General features: G+C 44.3%; 1 protein-coding gene across 2 annotated transcripts in view; it reads left to right on the top strand.

Moving 5' to 3' along the window:
• Positions 1-909: 909 nt before the first annotated feature.
• The window catches only part of Dync1h1 (dynein cytoplasmic 1 heavy chain 1), a 65,369-nt gene continuing 50,215 nt past the window's right edge, over positions 910-16,063 (top strand). For both annotated transcript variants that reach the window (XM_076849633.2, XM_076849632.2), the window contains exons 1-5: positions 910-1,338; positions 10,703-10,790; positions 14,669-14,842; positions 15,062-15,317; positions 15,647-15,833. In XM_076849633.2, the coding sequence (XP_076705748.1) occupies positions 1,083-1,338; positions 10,703-10,790; positions 14,669-14,842; positions 15,062-15,317; positions 15,647-15,833 (961 nt within the window). In that variant the 5' untranslated portion in view covers positions 910-1,082. The remainder of the gene's footprint in view (positions 1,339-10,702; positions 10,791-14,668; positions 14,843-15,061; positions 15,318-15,646; positions 15,834-16,063) is intronic.

Genomic DNA, 16,063 nt, shown 5'->3' with positions numbered 1-16,063 from the left:
TTCTGGCCCTTATGTGGTCGTGGTGTAGGGGAGGTTGGGGTGGGACAGAACAAGGGGAACCTTAGCCAGCAAGCATCCCAGCCCTTGCTTTCTACTGTCCCAAATGCCAAAGCCCACGAAAGGGCAGTGCCAGTTCAGGGCTGCTACGGGGCATCACTACTATAAGCACATATCCTCAATATAGGCGGCGCCCCTCGCAGCATCCTTGCCTGGGGGGAGGCCTGATTTGGTCTTTGGGAGCCAGGTCCCTTCAGAGTCTGTGTCCACGTGTCATTCCTGGCTTAATTTCACACTGCCCTGCAGTAAATGCCCCAGCCACAGCCTTCAGGCCTCTCCGTCTTGGTAGAGGTCCGTTACTCCACCGGAATGTCCCCTTCTACCAAGCAGTGCGACCACCGGCACGGCCCCCCATCCCTCCTCCTCTGAAAAAACTCTCATGTACCTCCGTATACATAGGGTACGTAAGCATCTGTAGGGCGACACGGACCAGGCCTACATAGCGGCATTTAATGTGCACTCATTCCTTCACTCGCTAGGAGCTTAGAACAAAGCCCGGCACAAACTGAGCGCCTGTTAAATCTGGGTTATCATCCACACATCATTCGTTAGCTATTTGTGGCGTTCTCGGGATGTGTGCTATTCGCTGCGTCCACCTTCCACCGCAGTGAACAAGGCAGACGCGGTTCCGTAGCACGCCGCTTTCACCCCGGATGCCAAGCCAGGTCCGCATCAGCAGGGCTGACAGTGAGGAGACTCGGGCCCCGCCCAGCGCCGGGACTACAAGTTCCAGAAGACCGCGCGGCGGCGACGCCAGGCACCCAGCGCATGCGCGGCGTCGTGACGCCAGCCGCGAGCGGGCGCCGGTGGCTGCGGCGGCTGCGGCTGGCGGGCGGGGCGGGGCCGGCGGGCGGCGGCTGCCTAAAGGGCGGAGCCGGCGCCGCTCACCCCAGTCGGCCGTGGGCTAGCGGACGGTGCGACTTCCGGCGCCCGTTTCTCTCCCTCTCTCTCTCTCGTTCGCTCCTGTCTCTCGCGGGGTCGCGGACACCTTCTCAGCGCTGCTTGCGGGTCCCGAGCGCGGCGCCATGTCGGAGCCCGGGGGCGGCGGTGGCGAGGACGGCTCAGCCGGCCTGGAGGTGTCGGCGGTGCAGAACGTGGCCGACGTGTCGGTGCTGCAGAAGCACCTGCGCAAGCTGGTGCCGCTGCTGCTGGAGGATGGCGGCGAGGCGCCCGCCGCGCTCGAGGCGGCGCTGGAGGAGAAGAGTGCCCTGGAGCAGATGCGCAAGTTCCTGTCGGACCCGCAGGTCCACACGGTCTTGGTGGAGCGCTCCACCCTCAAAGGTGCGGGACCCGGCGCAAGGGCCAGCGTAGGGCAGGGGCGGCCCGCGGGAGGGACAAGCCCCCCACGCCCGCTGACACCACTCAGGATGGGACGAACCCCCCACATTCCGGACACCGCTGGGGATGGGAGGAGTCCCAGTCTCCCCCCTGGAGGGACGAGCCCCCCATTCCTCAGATGCCCCGTGGGATGGGAGCCCCCCACATTCCAGACACCTCTGGGGTTGTGAGGAGCTCCAAACGCCCCCGGGAGGGACGAGCCCCCCACTCCCCAGATGCCCCGCGGGATGGGGGGAGCCCCCCACCTTCTGGATACCACAGGGGATGGAGGAGCCCTCCACGCCCCAGATGCCCCCGGGAGGGAGGAGCCCCCATATTCCGGACACCACTGGGGATGGGAGGAGTCCCCAGTGCCTCAGACGCCCCCCCCCCCGCCCCGGAGGGACGAGCCCCCCCACGCCCCAGACGCCCCGCAGAGGCTGGCGCTGCTTCACTCCTTGCCCGGGCTGGAGCCCCGCGGGGTGCCCGCGTCCTGGTTAAGGGAAGGGATCAGGGTGCCCCTGTCTTGCCATCACTCAAACAATGGGGTCGCTTTGTGTGCTCGGGCCGCTCAAGATGGCCGAGTTGGGTGGAGACAGCGTCTCCCTGGGCCGAGTGCGAGCGGAGGCCGCATCCCTGCTTCCAACGTCACATGAGCTTTTCAGTTTCGATTCGCGACCAGGCCTAGGCGGCTTCGGGAGCAGACCCAGGAGCAAACCTGGGAGCCGTGGCAGCTGGATTGTGGTTGAGGAAGGAGGTCGTGGTGGGTCAGAGGTAGCCTAGGCAAGAAGGCATTTGGGGCCTGCCCTGCAGGACCCAGAGGCCGAGGCTCACAGGATAACAGTACCAGCAGGGTGCCTGCGGAGCATCTCTGCTGGAGGGCGGATGCTCACTGGGTGCTGAATGGGTATATCTCTCCGAAAACCGAATCTCCAGTTACATGACTGGCCCAAGGTCAGCACCTAATTCTTGTCCTTAGCCTGGACTCATCGTATCAGTTTCCAGTCCATCGCTTCACTAATTATGCCTACAATTTATGCAGTGCTTACATGATTCTAATAATAAGCCTGTAGTATTTAAGTCTGATTTTACAGGTTAAAAGAAAGAGATTGGGAGAGGAGGCAAAAAGTTTGCATATTCCTGCAGTCTTCTCAAAAAGCACACCCACCTGGAGTCTGGAAATTGCCTATGGGGTTTCTTTTTTTTTTTTTTTTTTTTTTTGGATTTTTTATTTTTTTGGTATCAGGGATTGAACCCAGGAGCATTTAACTACTGAGCCACATCCTCAGCCCTTTTTATTTTGAGACAAGAGTCTCATCAAGTTGTTTAGGACTTGGCTAAGTTGCTGAGGTTGATCTTGAGTTTGCAGTCTTCCTGCCTCAGTCTCCAGAGCAACTTTGATTACAGGCGTGGGCCGCCATGCCTGCCTGGCCTACTTGTTGATTTTTTAAAAAAATATATTCGTGGGGGCTGGGGATGTGGCTCAAGTGGTAGCGCGCCCGCCTGGCATGCGTGCGGCCCGGGTTCGATCCTCAGCACCACGTACAAACAAAGATGTTGTGTCCGCCAAGTACTAAAAAATAAATATTAAAAAATTCAAAAAAAAAATATATTCGTTAGTTGTTGATGAACTTTATTTTATTTATCTGTATACAGTGCTGAGAATCGACCCCAGCGCTTGGGAAGCGCTCCACCACTGAGACACCACCCCAGCCCCTTTTTGTTGATTCTTTAAAAAACCACTTTGTATTAGATGGAGAGCATATGAGACAAGCTCGTGAATGGGTGTGGCACCATCCATCTGCATCTGGGATCCCAGGGATGATATCCAAGTCAGTTTTAAGGTTAGCACCCAGAGACTGGAGATTGTCTGAAAATGTTTGCCAGCAAGTTTCTTGAAATTTCAAAAAGCTGTGGGTTGCTGGCCATAGAGAACCCAGGCTACCTGCCCTCTGTGTCTCACAAGCTTGATTCTTTGTGATAGTTTGTTTCTTTCAGAGGCTGTTCTTATTCAGAGATGCTTCTCTGCAGCCTTCTTTTGGGACAGAGGTTCTGAGGGTATGAAAGAATAGTTTTCTTATATCCCTATAGAATGTTCAAAGCAAACAAGCTGTTTGAGCATGTTTAAAGCATTAATGTTGTCATGTTTGGGGTAATGTATTCCTGTATGTAAATCATGTGTTTAAAAAAATCGAGCACTCAGTGTCAGAGCACTTGCCTAGCATGCATGAAGCCCTGGGTTTCATGTCCAGCATCACAAAGAAAAGAAAACTCATCCACTCTTGACAAAAACCATGTTTCTCTCATACACATGAGATAAAAATCACCCGAATTCTTCTACCCCAGTAGAACCACTGACTGCATTTTGGCCCATATCTTTCTGGTCATTTTTCAAATAAATCTTAGTGGATTTTTTTTTTAATTTTTTTTTTAATTTTTTTTTTTTTTTTTAGTTTTTGGTGGACACAACATCTTTATTTTATTTTTATGTGGTGCTGAGGATCAAACCCAGCGCCCCATGACCACTTAAGCCATATCCCCAGCCCTAAATCTTAGTTTTTTAAATTATTATATTTTGAGTAGTTTGACCATAGCTAATTCTTTATCATATTTTCATTGCACTCTTTATGTTTTAAAATCAGTGATTTTTTTTTTTAACCTTGGGTCATGATTTATTTTTATGAAAAAAAAATTGCAAGTTTTTGCTCTTTGCTTCTAAAAAGATCATCAGTAGTTTTTTTTTTTTCCAAACATCTTAGAATTAAACTTTGCTAAAATTATTGCAGGTGTGGGGGGCATATTTGAATTGTGTGCTTTTCTTTCGTTCAGCAAAGAACATCCAGTCATCCAAATCTTGGCTCCATAATGACTTGCACTTTTTAAAGTCAAGTCAGGAATGAGACTGTCTAAAATGGAAATGCTGCCTCAGTCCTGTGTTTTTAAAACTCCCTGAGGTATTTCTGTCAATTCAATCTGTCTTTAGTTTCTTTTTCACTTACAAAAATCTAAGGAAAGATTTTAAAATTAATCCAAGTTTATGCTATAAGGCCTCATTGGTCTTATTAGCATCCATCTGGGCCACATAAGGAGAGTTTATTTTTTTGTTGTTGTTTGTTTTGGTGCTAGAGATTAAACTCGGGGGCCCTGGACATTGTAAGTACACATTCTATCGCTAAGCTATACCCCAGCTCCTACACAAGGACAGTTAGATGAGTACAGACCCAGCACCCTTGCTAGTTGGGCTTTTTTAGGGGTAGTTTGTATGAGTTAATTTTGACATTTGTACGGTTAGTCAAATATGTGCATCCAATAGTTGATTATAATGAAAGGGTAGGCTTGCATTAATAGGGAAAACAAATCAGAATTATTTAAATGGAAAACCACCATAAAGTAGCATAATATATTTCATTAATGGGAAATTGCTTTTTCTATTTTATTCCCCTATTTTTTTTTTTTTGGAAAAAGCTTCCAACATTTGTATTGAATATAGGAGCATTTTTATATGAAGCCAAATACATACATATGTATGTATATGTACATGTGTGTGTGTATAAAAATTTTAAGCTACCCTAGCTAGCTGTGAGCTTTTGTAAAATTCAGCCTTCTTCAAAATATAGAAATGAAAGTTGTGAGTTTAGCAGCTTATTTTACTTGTGAAAAATTGGAGAGTCTGGGGCTGGGGTTGTAGCTCAGAGGTACAGCATTTGCCTAGCACTGGCGAGGCACTGGGTTTGATTCTCAGCACCACATAAAAACAAATCAAAGTTAAATTCTTTAAAAAAAATTAGAGAGTCAGAAAATTACAGCTTCTCATTTGAAAAAGGAAAGTTTGTCTGTAATTCTTAGTCTGCAGAAAATTATTTTCTCCATAGTATACTTATAAAATTGTGACCAAATAGGTATTCACACTTAGACATTTCTCATCATTAGTGCTGTTTTGAACCACTTTTTACTTGACATGCGTTTTTCGTTGGGTTTGTCTAGGAGACTGGGTGGTGTCTGGTATGTTTTTCTGCACTCTGCAGCCTGCCAGCAGTCAGACCAGGCTCTGATGCCTGGGGTGTGTGTGTGTTTCACTCAAGTATCTTAGATGTAGAACTTTGCCTTTATGACAGAAAATAGAGGCTGCCTTTCATGCTTGCTTATTTTAAGCTTGTAATCGTAGTTTCTTCTGAGAAGTAATTTGGGGGTTTTGCCTCCTCTTTGTTATTATAGAGATGGCTAAGGACTGGAATGGTAACGGAAACTAGAGCGTTTTATAATGTCCAATTCATAGAGTGCAGAAAGCCTTATAGGAAATGGTTTTGTGGGTTTAATATTTATTTTTTTAGTTGTAGGTTTATTTATTTATTCTAAATATTCATTTTATTTATTTATTTATTCTAAATATTTATTTTTTAGTTATAGATGCCGAGGATCAAACCTAGGGTCCCTACACAAGCTAGGTGAGCGCTCTACCACTAAGCCACAACCCCAGCCCAGATTTTGTGGTTTTTTTAAAGAATTATTTTTCTGATGATTTAATTTTCACAAAGAATGAAGAAATTTAGCAAACTAATGACCAAAAAATACAGTTTAAGTGGACTGTCCTCTATCCAAAATGCTAGGGACCAGAATTGTTTCAGGTTTTGGATTTTTGCATCACTGATCTGAAATATGAAATTCTCCAAGATCTGAAGCTTTGTGAGGTTCATGTCAGTGTTCAAAAAGTTCCAGGTTACAGGTATTAGATTTTTTTATGTTGCGGGGGGTAGTGGGGATTGAACTCAGGGGCACTCAACCACTGAGCCACATCCCTAGCTCTATTTTGTATTTTATTTAGAGACAGGGTCGCACTGAGTTGCTTAGCACCTTGCTTTTGCTGAGGCTGACTTTGAACTTGCAATCCCCCTGTCTCAGTCTCCGTGTGCCACTGTGCCTGGCCAGATACCAGATTTTCTAATGGTAGATCACAGCATGTGTTTGCTTCTGGCCTTAGCTTGGCCCTCAGATGGTTAGTGTTACAATGAATAAATTAATAGGAAATGTTTTCTATAAAACAGTAATGTCTTGTAGCACTAGGCAGGAGTCCCTTGGCTTGGGCTGTTCCTACCCTGTGCTCCTCTCCCTTAGAAAACAAAGCAATCTGCAGCAAGGGAAAATTGAATATGTAGTGTAGCATAGTAAATGAAATTTATGTGCAGCAAAGGGAAAACCGCAGTCGCTTCTTTTTACAAAGTAAAGATGCCTGGGAATTGGTTATCAGCACCTCAGGGCATCAGGCTGGGAACAGCAAGCAAATGAGTCTAGTCCTTGTCTTTCCTAAAGGAGGAAACCAAAGAAACCCTCGAATTTTAAGACCCATCAGGGAGAATGATGTTTGAAGGAGTGTTCTGAAAACTAATCTCTGTGCAGTTCCTTGATAGCTATTAATATGGAAGTATTCATTTTAGTCTATTTTATATCAATTACTTCTTTTGAAATTGGTATTAAATAAAAAACACCAAGTCTTAAGTTTCTTGAATATTAGTAACTTAGTTTTTTAATTCCTTATTCTTCTTCCTTTCTGGAAATATTAAATGAAGCCCTCTTACGTCACACATATGGGGTTTAATTCTCCCTTCACACCTGTCTGGGGATGTTTTGATGGAAGTTTTCAAGTTGGGGGGAAAAAAAAGACTCTCTCACCAGGTTCTTAACCTTGTGCCAGAGCACAAGGTTGTGGCAGTCATGTCTTCTCAGGAGGACCCAATGGAGGTGACAGAAAGCACCCTAGATAGTAGCAGGAAAACTAAAGTCATGAGGAGATCAAGAGGAGGATGGGTGTGGATGGTGATCGACCAGAGCCCCAGGGACCAGAAGAAATGAATGACCTCTTTTGCTGGACGGAGAAGAGACGTGCTCTGTGACTGGGGGACAGTTAGGAGAAGAGCAAGGGCACCTCACCTGTGTTTGTTTGCCCCCCCACCCCATCCCTCAGGATTGAACCCGGGGCATTTAACCACTGAGCTATATCCATAGCCTTTTTTAATTTTTTATCATGAGACAGGATCTCGCTACATTGCTTAGGTCCTCACCAAGTTGCTGAGGTTGGCCTCAAACTTGTGATCCCCCTGTATCAGCAAAAGGTATCAGCCTCCTGAGTCACTGGGATTACAGGCAAGTGCCATCGTGCCTGGCTTGCCTATTCTTTAACAGGAATTTTCTCTTTATTCATTTTCTGACTGTGTCTGTACTATACTTTGTGAAAATATGCTTCTCTACTCAGGAGAGAGTATGATTCTTAAGGTAACTGAACTGTTACCTTTTTTATATTTCATTAAGCAAGACAATGTAATGATGTAAATCACTGGGTGTTCAAAATACAGTAAACTAGTCTTTCAATAGAAGTATACACAAATGAGTGCTAAATGTCACTTCAAATATCTCTAGGAAATCAGTAATCTTTCAGAAGGTAACCAGAATATCTGTAGGACTTTGTGGTGTGCAGCAGCACAGCTTGCAGCAGAGGAGTTTGTGGGCATCCTCTTCCTGAGCTGCTGTGCTACTTTGATTCTGTAACTATCCCCTGGCAGTACAGTATGAGTTAACATAAACTGTATCCGGCATCAGGAACCTGGTTCAGGCTTTGCTGAAACTCATATTACCTGATGAAACATGTAGATTGCATTTGTGTATATAAGTTTCTAACAGCATTGACCCTTTTTTGTTATTAGGAATTAACAATGAACAATTTTTTAAATGTTTCTACAAAAGTAAAATGTCACATTTTTATTACTTGGATGATTTAATAATTTACAGAGAGGCAAAAAGGACACATTATAGCAATTTACCAAACAATTTCATAATAAATTCTATAAGTAGGATTCAGATGTATTCATTTCATCTGTATTTAATAGGGCTATGCATAAAACCACTAGTCCACAGTGTGTTCTCTGATGGGTTCATAATGACTTCCATTAGGTGTCATCATCAGAAGTCAGTGTAAGGAAGCAGTAAGGAACGTCTGTTTACCTTGTTGTAGTCGGAGGATGATGTCACTGGGTGTGCCTTCCGGAGCCACGGTAGCACTCTGCTGCATTGCAGTCTTCCTGTGCCCAGCTGGCATCTGCCAGGCTGCCTGACTCGCTGTCGCAGGGGATGGGGCCTCGTCCCAGACTCTAATATGCCAGCAGCACTGTAGCTCTGGCCAGGGTGCATCTTTTCTTGTTGTGTAGATGATGCGCCTCTCCCTGAGGGGGAGAAAGGATTGAAAACTGGCATCATTTTTTTAGTTGTGCCATTGAATGTTGCTTGAGTGTTATTTTAATGATCCTTTTTTATATAAATCATAGAACAATATGCTGAAAAGTTCAGACAACTGAGGAAGAACATATTTCGTACCCAATCCCTGGACGGCTATTTGGTTTGGGGTTTCTCTGTGCTCTTTGTCACCTGCTGTGTCTTAGTGAAGGCAGTCCTCATGTGTGACTGGTCTCAGGCCTCATGATTTCTCTTGTAGTACAGCCACATTTGAATGGTTAGAAAAATTGATGTGTGTAGGGTTTTTGAAACCATGGTTTATATATTTTTTTTAATTAAAAGTGTTTTGGTGGTCTACAGGAATTTGGGGGGGCAGACGCAGGGTGGGAGAGTACTTAGAGGGCATGTTGGACCTCTTGGCTTGCACTGGTTACAGCAGGACTCAATAGGGCAAGCTTGACCTGGCTGGTGGCACTTGGTGGCTGCAGTCTCCTCCACCTTCATGATCTGGATGGAATGGGCACCTGTGCCTCAGTAGCTCTGGGTGGCATGTGGTCAGGTCTGGTAATTCCTAGTCCACATTGCAAGTGCTGCTGTGGGTCACAGCACAGCCAGGGACCAACGTTCTTTACCTCAAATACCTGTCCACAGCAAGTTTCTCCCAGACTTCATTTTCTGTAGCTGAGAGGCAAGGTGCCAACAGTGAGACTTGGTGATGACGTGATGATATGCAAAGATTCTTCTGTGGGCGAGCAGTATCTGGGCTGGGCGGGCAGCATCCTACCACCTTGTATCTCAAATTGTGCTCAAGGCCTCTGTGGCACTCTGTCTGAACTCACCAAAAAGACAGTGGTCATGGGGCTGGGGTTATGCCTCAGCAGTGGAGCACTCGCCTTGCACGTGCAAGGCCCTGGGTTTGATCCTCAGCAGCACATAAAAATAAATAAATAAAATAAAGTTATATTTTTTAAAAGTCAGGAAAAAAAAGACAGTGGTCATTAAAGAACAGCTAGGTAGTACTTGACATGCTGGAATGTTCTGCCACCTACTCCTTCCTCCCTTTCATAAAATTATACCAAAACAATAATTTCAAAGAATTGTCTTCTTGAAAGATAGAGCTGTATATTGGGCTAAGGATGTAACTCAGGGGTTGAGTACTTGCCTGGCATGCACAAGGCCCTGAGTTCAATTCCTGCAAACGCAGAAACAAACAAAAAAATTCCTAGATTGTGATTTTTGCTAACACTGATTTCATACAGTGTGTCATGAAAAGATAACTAGAATGTTTAGGTATCTTGTGATGCAAAAGTTTGGATTGTCTTCTTACAATTGTCTTATTGATTTTGATTTTGAGTTATTTAGAAAGTTGATTTACATGCATCTTGGGGCTGCTTTTACTGTTGATTTCAGAAAGCTTTGAAAAGTGACTCCTGCTTGTACAGTGGAGGGGAGGGCTAGGTGAATTCCTTGCAAGCCCCTGGAGGGTTTCTTGACAGGGTGAAGGGCCTGCACTTTGGAATGACAGACCTCTGAATGCTCACTTTGGTGCTTTCCAGCCTAGGGTCTGTGGACCATTTAACTGGACTTCATTCCTGGAAAACAGGAATAACAACAGTCATGCTACCCACTAGGGTACAGTGTATGATGTGTGTAAGTGCCTGTCACATAGTGAGTGCTGGGTAAACAACAGAGCAGAATATGCTCAGGGGATGGAGGTGGAGAGGGCCTTCTATATTTGGAGCACAGCGTTCGGGGCTCCCTGGGCAGGGATAGCAAAAACTTGGCAGAAGCTGAGTGCAGCCGTACTGCCCTCAGGCAGCCCCTCCTGCCCTGTTGCTTCACCGGCACTTGCTGCCAATCCTTCCAGCCACCCAGGCAGGCCAGTACCACCTGGCATGTGCGGAGAAGGTAACTACTTACCTCCATGTGACATGGCAGGTCAGGGACTGAGTCAGGAGTCAGAAAATGGGTGGGAGGGAAAAATAGGTGGCACCGAGTCTTCAAGGATTTAAATGTCAGGTTAGGGGTAGGCTGCAGTAAAAACTCCCTAAACAGTTGGTAAGAAATTGAAATGACGTGAATTTGCTATGATGTTTTTGATTTGTAGAGGATGTTGGTGATGAAGGAGAAGAAGAAAAAGAATTTATTTCCTACAACATCAACATAGACATTCATTATGGAGTCAAGTCCAATAGGTAAGTAGTACAAATATACCATTACTTCAGATTATAGATTTATAATTGTAAATTAATGTAAATGTCCATCGACTCAGACACTCATTATTAAGAAAACTTTAAGACTTCTATTCTTGGGGCTGGGGATGTGGCTCAAGCGGTGGCACGCTTGCCTGGCATGCGTGCAGTCCGGGTTCGATCCTCAGCACCACATACAAACAAAGCTGTTGTGTCCGCTGAAAACTGAAAAATAAATATTAAAAAAAAATTCTCTCTCTCTCTCTCTCTCTCTCTCTCTCTCTCTCACACACACACTCTCTCTAAAAAAAAAAAAAAAAAAAAAAAAAAAAAAAAAGACTTCTATTCTTTAAGCCAAGCACAGTAGCTCATGCCCATAATCCCAGCAACTATAGAGGCTGAGGCAGGAATTCAAAGCCAGCCTCAGCAACTTAGGCCCTAAGCAACTTCGTGAGACCCTGTCTTTAAATAAAAAATTTATAAAAAGGATTGGGGATGTGGCTCAGTGGTTAAACACTCCTGGGTTAAATCCCCAGTACCGAAAAAAAAAGACTTCCGTTTTTTTTGTTTTGTTTTGTTTTCGGTGGACACAACATCTTTATTTTATTTTTATGTGGTGCTAAGGATCCAACCTAGCGCCCTGTGCATGCCAGGCAAGCGCGCTACTGCTTGAGCCACATCCCCAACCTTCTGTTTTTGATGTCAGTATCTTATCTTTGGTTTCATGTTATCAAATTATGGGGATTTCCAAGTCAATGTAAATTTTTTTTTTTTTTTAAGAGAGAGTGAGAGAGGGAGAGAGAGAATTTTAATATTAATTTTTTTTTAGTTATCGGCGGACACAACATCTTTGTTTTGTATGTGGTGCTGAGGATCGAACCCGGGCCACAGGCATGCCAGGGGAGCGCGCTACCGCTTGAGCCACATCCCCAGCCCAATGTAAATTTTAAGATATTTTTTAATTGTAGTATCATGATAATTATGTTTTGTTTTTTTTTTTTTATATTTTTGTAGTTGCAGATGGACAGCATACCTTTATTTTATTTGTTTATTTTTGTGGTGCTGTGGATTGAACCCAGTGCCTTACGTATGCTGGGCAAGCACTCTACCACTGAGCTACAGCCCCAGCTTTTTTTTTTTTTTTTAATTTATTTTTGATACCAGAGATTGAACTCAGGGGCACTCAACCACTGAGCCACATCCGCAGCCCCCCCCCCCCCCCCCCCCCGTGTTTTGTTTTGTTTTGTTCTGTATTAGGGATTGAAGTCAGGGGTACTAGATCACAGAGCCACATCCCCAGCCCTGTTTTGTATTTTATTTAGAGGCAAGGTTTCACTTGAGTTGCTTAGGGCCTTGCTAAGTTGGTGAGGCTGGCTTTGAGCTCACAATCCTCCTGCCTCAGCTTCCCGAACTGCTGGGATTATAGGTGTATGCCACTGCACCTCACGATATTCATCTTAACGTTTGAGCTAAAATATACACATCTACTAATATTCTCAGATTATATCTGATTTCTTCATTATTATAAATAACTAGTAAACATTTTTATGTTCAGCTCTGATTCTTTCGGGGATAAATTCCTAAAGGTAGCATTATTAATTCAGATGCAAAGTAACGTTATTATTTTTAATCCATATTACCAGATTTCCCACCTTCAAGAAAGATTGCTTGGGCTGGGGATGTGGCTCAAGCGGTAGCGCGCTCGCCTGGCATGCGTGCGGCCCGGGTTCGATCCTCAGCACCACATACAAACAAAGATGTTGTGTCTGCCGAGAACTAAAAAATAAATATTAAAAAAAAAAAAAAGAAAGATTGCTCTAATTTGTACTTTAATAAACAGATTCAAACTTAAATATGTAAATATTAATTTATTTTGAATTGGCTGTCTAAAGTTTTTTTTTTTTTAATATTTTTTAGACATTGATGGACCTTTATTTTATTCATTTATTTTTATGTGGTGCTGAGGATCGAACCCCGTGCCTCACAAGTGCTAGGCAAGTGCTCTACACTGAGCCACAACTCCAGCCCTAAAGCTTTTTAAATTTTTTTAAATTAATTTCAAGATTACAGAAGAGTTGCATGGATAATAGCTAGAATGTGACCTTTGGGCTGGGGATGTGGCTCAAGTGGTAGCGCGCTCACCTGGCATGCGTGTGGCCCGGGTTCGATCCTCAACACCACATACAAACAAAGATGTTGTGTCTGCTGAAAACTAAAAAAAAAAATAAATATTAAAAAATTCTAAAAAAAAAAAAAAAATAGAATGTGACCTTTGTTTTGGTAGTGATAGGGATTAAACCCAGGGTGCTCTGCACTAAGCTACAGCCTCATTCCTTTTTATTTTTGATTTGGGGGCACGATCTTGCTAAGTTGCCCAGGCTGGTGTGAAATTTGTAATCCTTTCTCAGCCTCCAGAGTTGCAGGGATTATAGGCATGCACCACCACACCTGGACAGGGTATATTTTTTAAGAACAAGCACATAGCCTTATCAAATGCAGGAAACACAGTATTATTCTCTAATTATAGGACAAGTTTAATAATGCCCCTTTTAATAATTCTCCCAACCAGAATCCAGTCTAAATAACACTTTGCCATTGATTTTCTGTCTGTAAGCTTTAATCTGAGGTGGCCCTTCAGGTTTTCTGTGCCTTCATAAATTGACTTTTTTTTGCTTCTTTTTTTTTTTTTTTAAGAGTTACAGACTCCCGGGGCTGGGGATGTGGCTCAAGTGGTAGCGCGCTCGCTTGGCATGCGTGCGGCCCGGGTTCGATTCTCAGCACCACGTACAAACAAAGATGTTGTGTCCGCCGAGAACTAAAAAATACATATTAAAAAATTCTCTCTCTCTCTCTCTCAAAAAAAAAAAAAAAAAAAAAAGAGTTACAGACTCCCATAACTGTATTTGTCTGCTGCTTCCTCATGATTAGATTCACAGTATACATTTTGGGCAGGAATACTGTTGTGACTTTGTTTCTTCCTAATGTGCCATAAAAGTAACTCTTTGATATTTTAGAGTAATGTGAAGTACTGGCCAAGGCACTGAAGAGGTTTACAAGACCTTTTCAATTAACCATTGAGTGCTTTGGAATGGAAGGTATAGCAGCAGGTATGGTGTGGTATACAAAGAAATAAACCCAGATCCTATTTCCAGGAAGCTCATTGTTTTTGGGAGGGAGGTTGGCAGATGCTCAGCTAATTATAATACTTGGCAAAACATCATGGAAACATGGAGATTGGAGTTGGCTCCTGATTAGGGAAGCCCATGGAGGAGGTCATGCCAGAATTGAGTTGAGAGTTACCTTGACTTTCAGCAGACGAGTATAGATTTCTTAAGCAAAGACACAAAGCACATGAGATTTAAGAACCAGATGCCTGGTTAGCTTTTGTCCTCTTGGGGTGTAGCACACATCTGGAGGTGGAGCTAGAGGACTCCCAGGGCCAGGTGAAGGGGAGCCTGGGCTGCCCCTTCAGCTTGTGGGCAGTTTGCTTGTTGAAGCTGATGCATGACTTGGTGCATGGTGCAAGCAGTACAGCTGAGCTTGAGATCAGACCTGAGAGTGTGTGGTCTGGTAGCACAGCTGACAGGGGAGGTCGGCTGTAGGCCAAGATTGAGAATCCACTTGTGTGAGATAGCCTTTGCCTGGTTTCATGAGAACACCCTTAACCCCAACCCTGAACTACTAGTTCTCACTGGGTGGGTAAAGAAAGGTGGATGGGCAGTACGTTTCATTCTTAGAAACCAGCAGTTCAGTATGATCTTACATGATTTTTAAGTTGAACAAGCAAATTAAGTTTTGATTTATATGCACACAAAGGTGGCAGTTATTAAGACAGATTAGGAATGAGACTCTTGTGCTGACTCCTTGCTCACTCTCTCCAGCCTGGCATTCATTAAACGCACCCCTGTGATCGACGCAGACAAGCCGGTGTCTTCTCAGTTGCGCGTGCTCACTCTCAGTGAAGACTCACCATATGAGACGCTACACTCCTTCATCAGCAACGCCGTGGCTCCATTTTTTAAGTCCTATATCAGGGAGTCTGGCAAAGCAGACAGGTAAAGTCATTTCCCTCTGTGGTCTGTGTTGCATCCACTTCATGTGTAAACATGGCAGTGTAGGAAATGATGTGAAACTCAGGCCTGGGAGGGGAAACCAACAGGATATATCTCCTTTTCATTAATAAATGTGGTATTATTAATACCTGACAGACCTGAAATAGCAGGATCTCTGGAGACAAGTCATGCCCTAATTTTTTAATGTTTCCTGTCTTATAGGGATGGTGATAAAATGGCTCCTTCAGTTGAGAAAAAGATTGCAGAACTTGAAATGGGACTCCTGCACTTACAGCAGAACATTGAGATTCCAGAAATCAGCCTTCCAATCCACCCAATTATTACAAATGTTGCAAAGCAGTGTTATGAACGTGGAGAAAAGCCCAAAGTTACAGATTTTGGCGATAAAGTTGAAGACCCAACTTTTCTCAATCAGTTACAATCTGGAGTTAACCGGTGGATCCGAGAAATTCAAAAAGTAAGAACCCGTTATTGAGACATATTGTGTAAATGTGTTGCTCTTTAATACCTATGGGGGACTCTTCTGAGCTTTGTCAGTAAGTGATCAGCTGGTGGTGGGGCCCCTCCTGCCTCTGGGCATGCCCAGTACAGGGTCAGCCCTGGTCTGGGTGGAGTGGTCAGATGCAGTTTGAACAGTTTAATGTTAACCCTGAGAGAGCTTTGATCTTGAGCAGGCTCATGCCTTTGACTTGAGGTATAAAAATTAAGTTGTAATGTGTTTCATTAATGATACTTTTCCTTCTCTGTTTAAATAGTGAGTACCCCTGAATGTTATTGTCTTAAAAGGTGACCAAACTTGATCGAGATCCTGCATCAGGAACAGCCTTACAGGAAATCAGTTTTTGGCTAAACTTGGAGCGTGCGTTGTACCGCATCCAGGAGAAGCGGGAGAGCCCAGAAGTTCTCCTGACTCTGGATATCCTGAAGCACGGCAAGCGTTTCCACGCCACTGTCAGTTTTGACACAGACACAGGTGAAAACCACAATGATCTGATAAGTTGTTGGTCTGGTTTTGTGAGGTCTTTTATATGGTCATTTAGGTGAAAATGAATAAATGTACTGTGTTTGGTGCTGGGCATGGAACCTAGGTCTTCACTCATACTAATCTCCAGTTCTACCACTGAGTTACACCCTCAACCCTGTACTCTTTTTCAGTTTTCCCTCTTGCATCCTGTCTCATCTTTCCCTCAGTTCCAGGAATTA

Source organism: Callospermophilus lateralis, chromosome 3, assembly GCF_048772815.1.
Source record: "Callospermophilus lateralis isolate mCalLat2 chromosome 3, mCalLat2.hap1, whole genome shotgun sequence".
NCBI classification, from domain to species: Eukaryota; Metazoa; Chordata; class Mammalia; order Rodentia; family Sciuridae; genus Callospermophilus; species Callospermophilus lateralis.
Note: the sequence above shows the minus strand (reverse complement) of the source record. Positions and strands in the feature narration are given on the sequence as shown.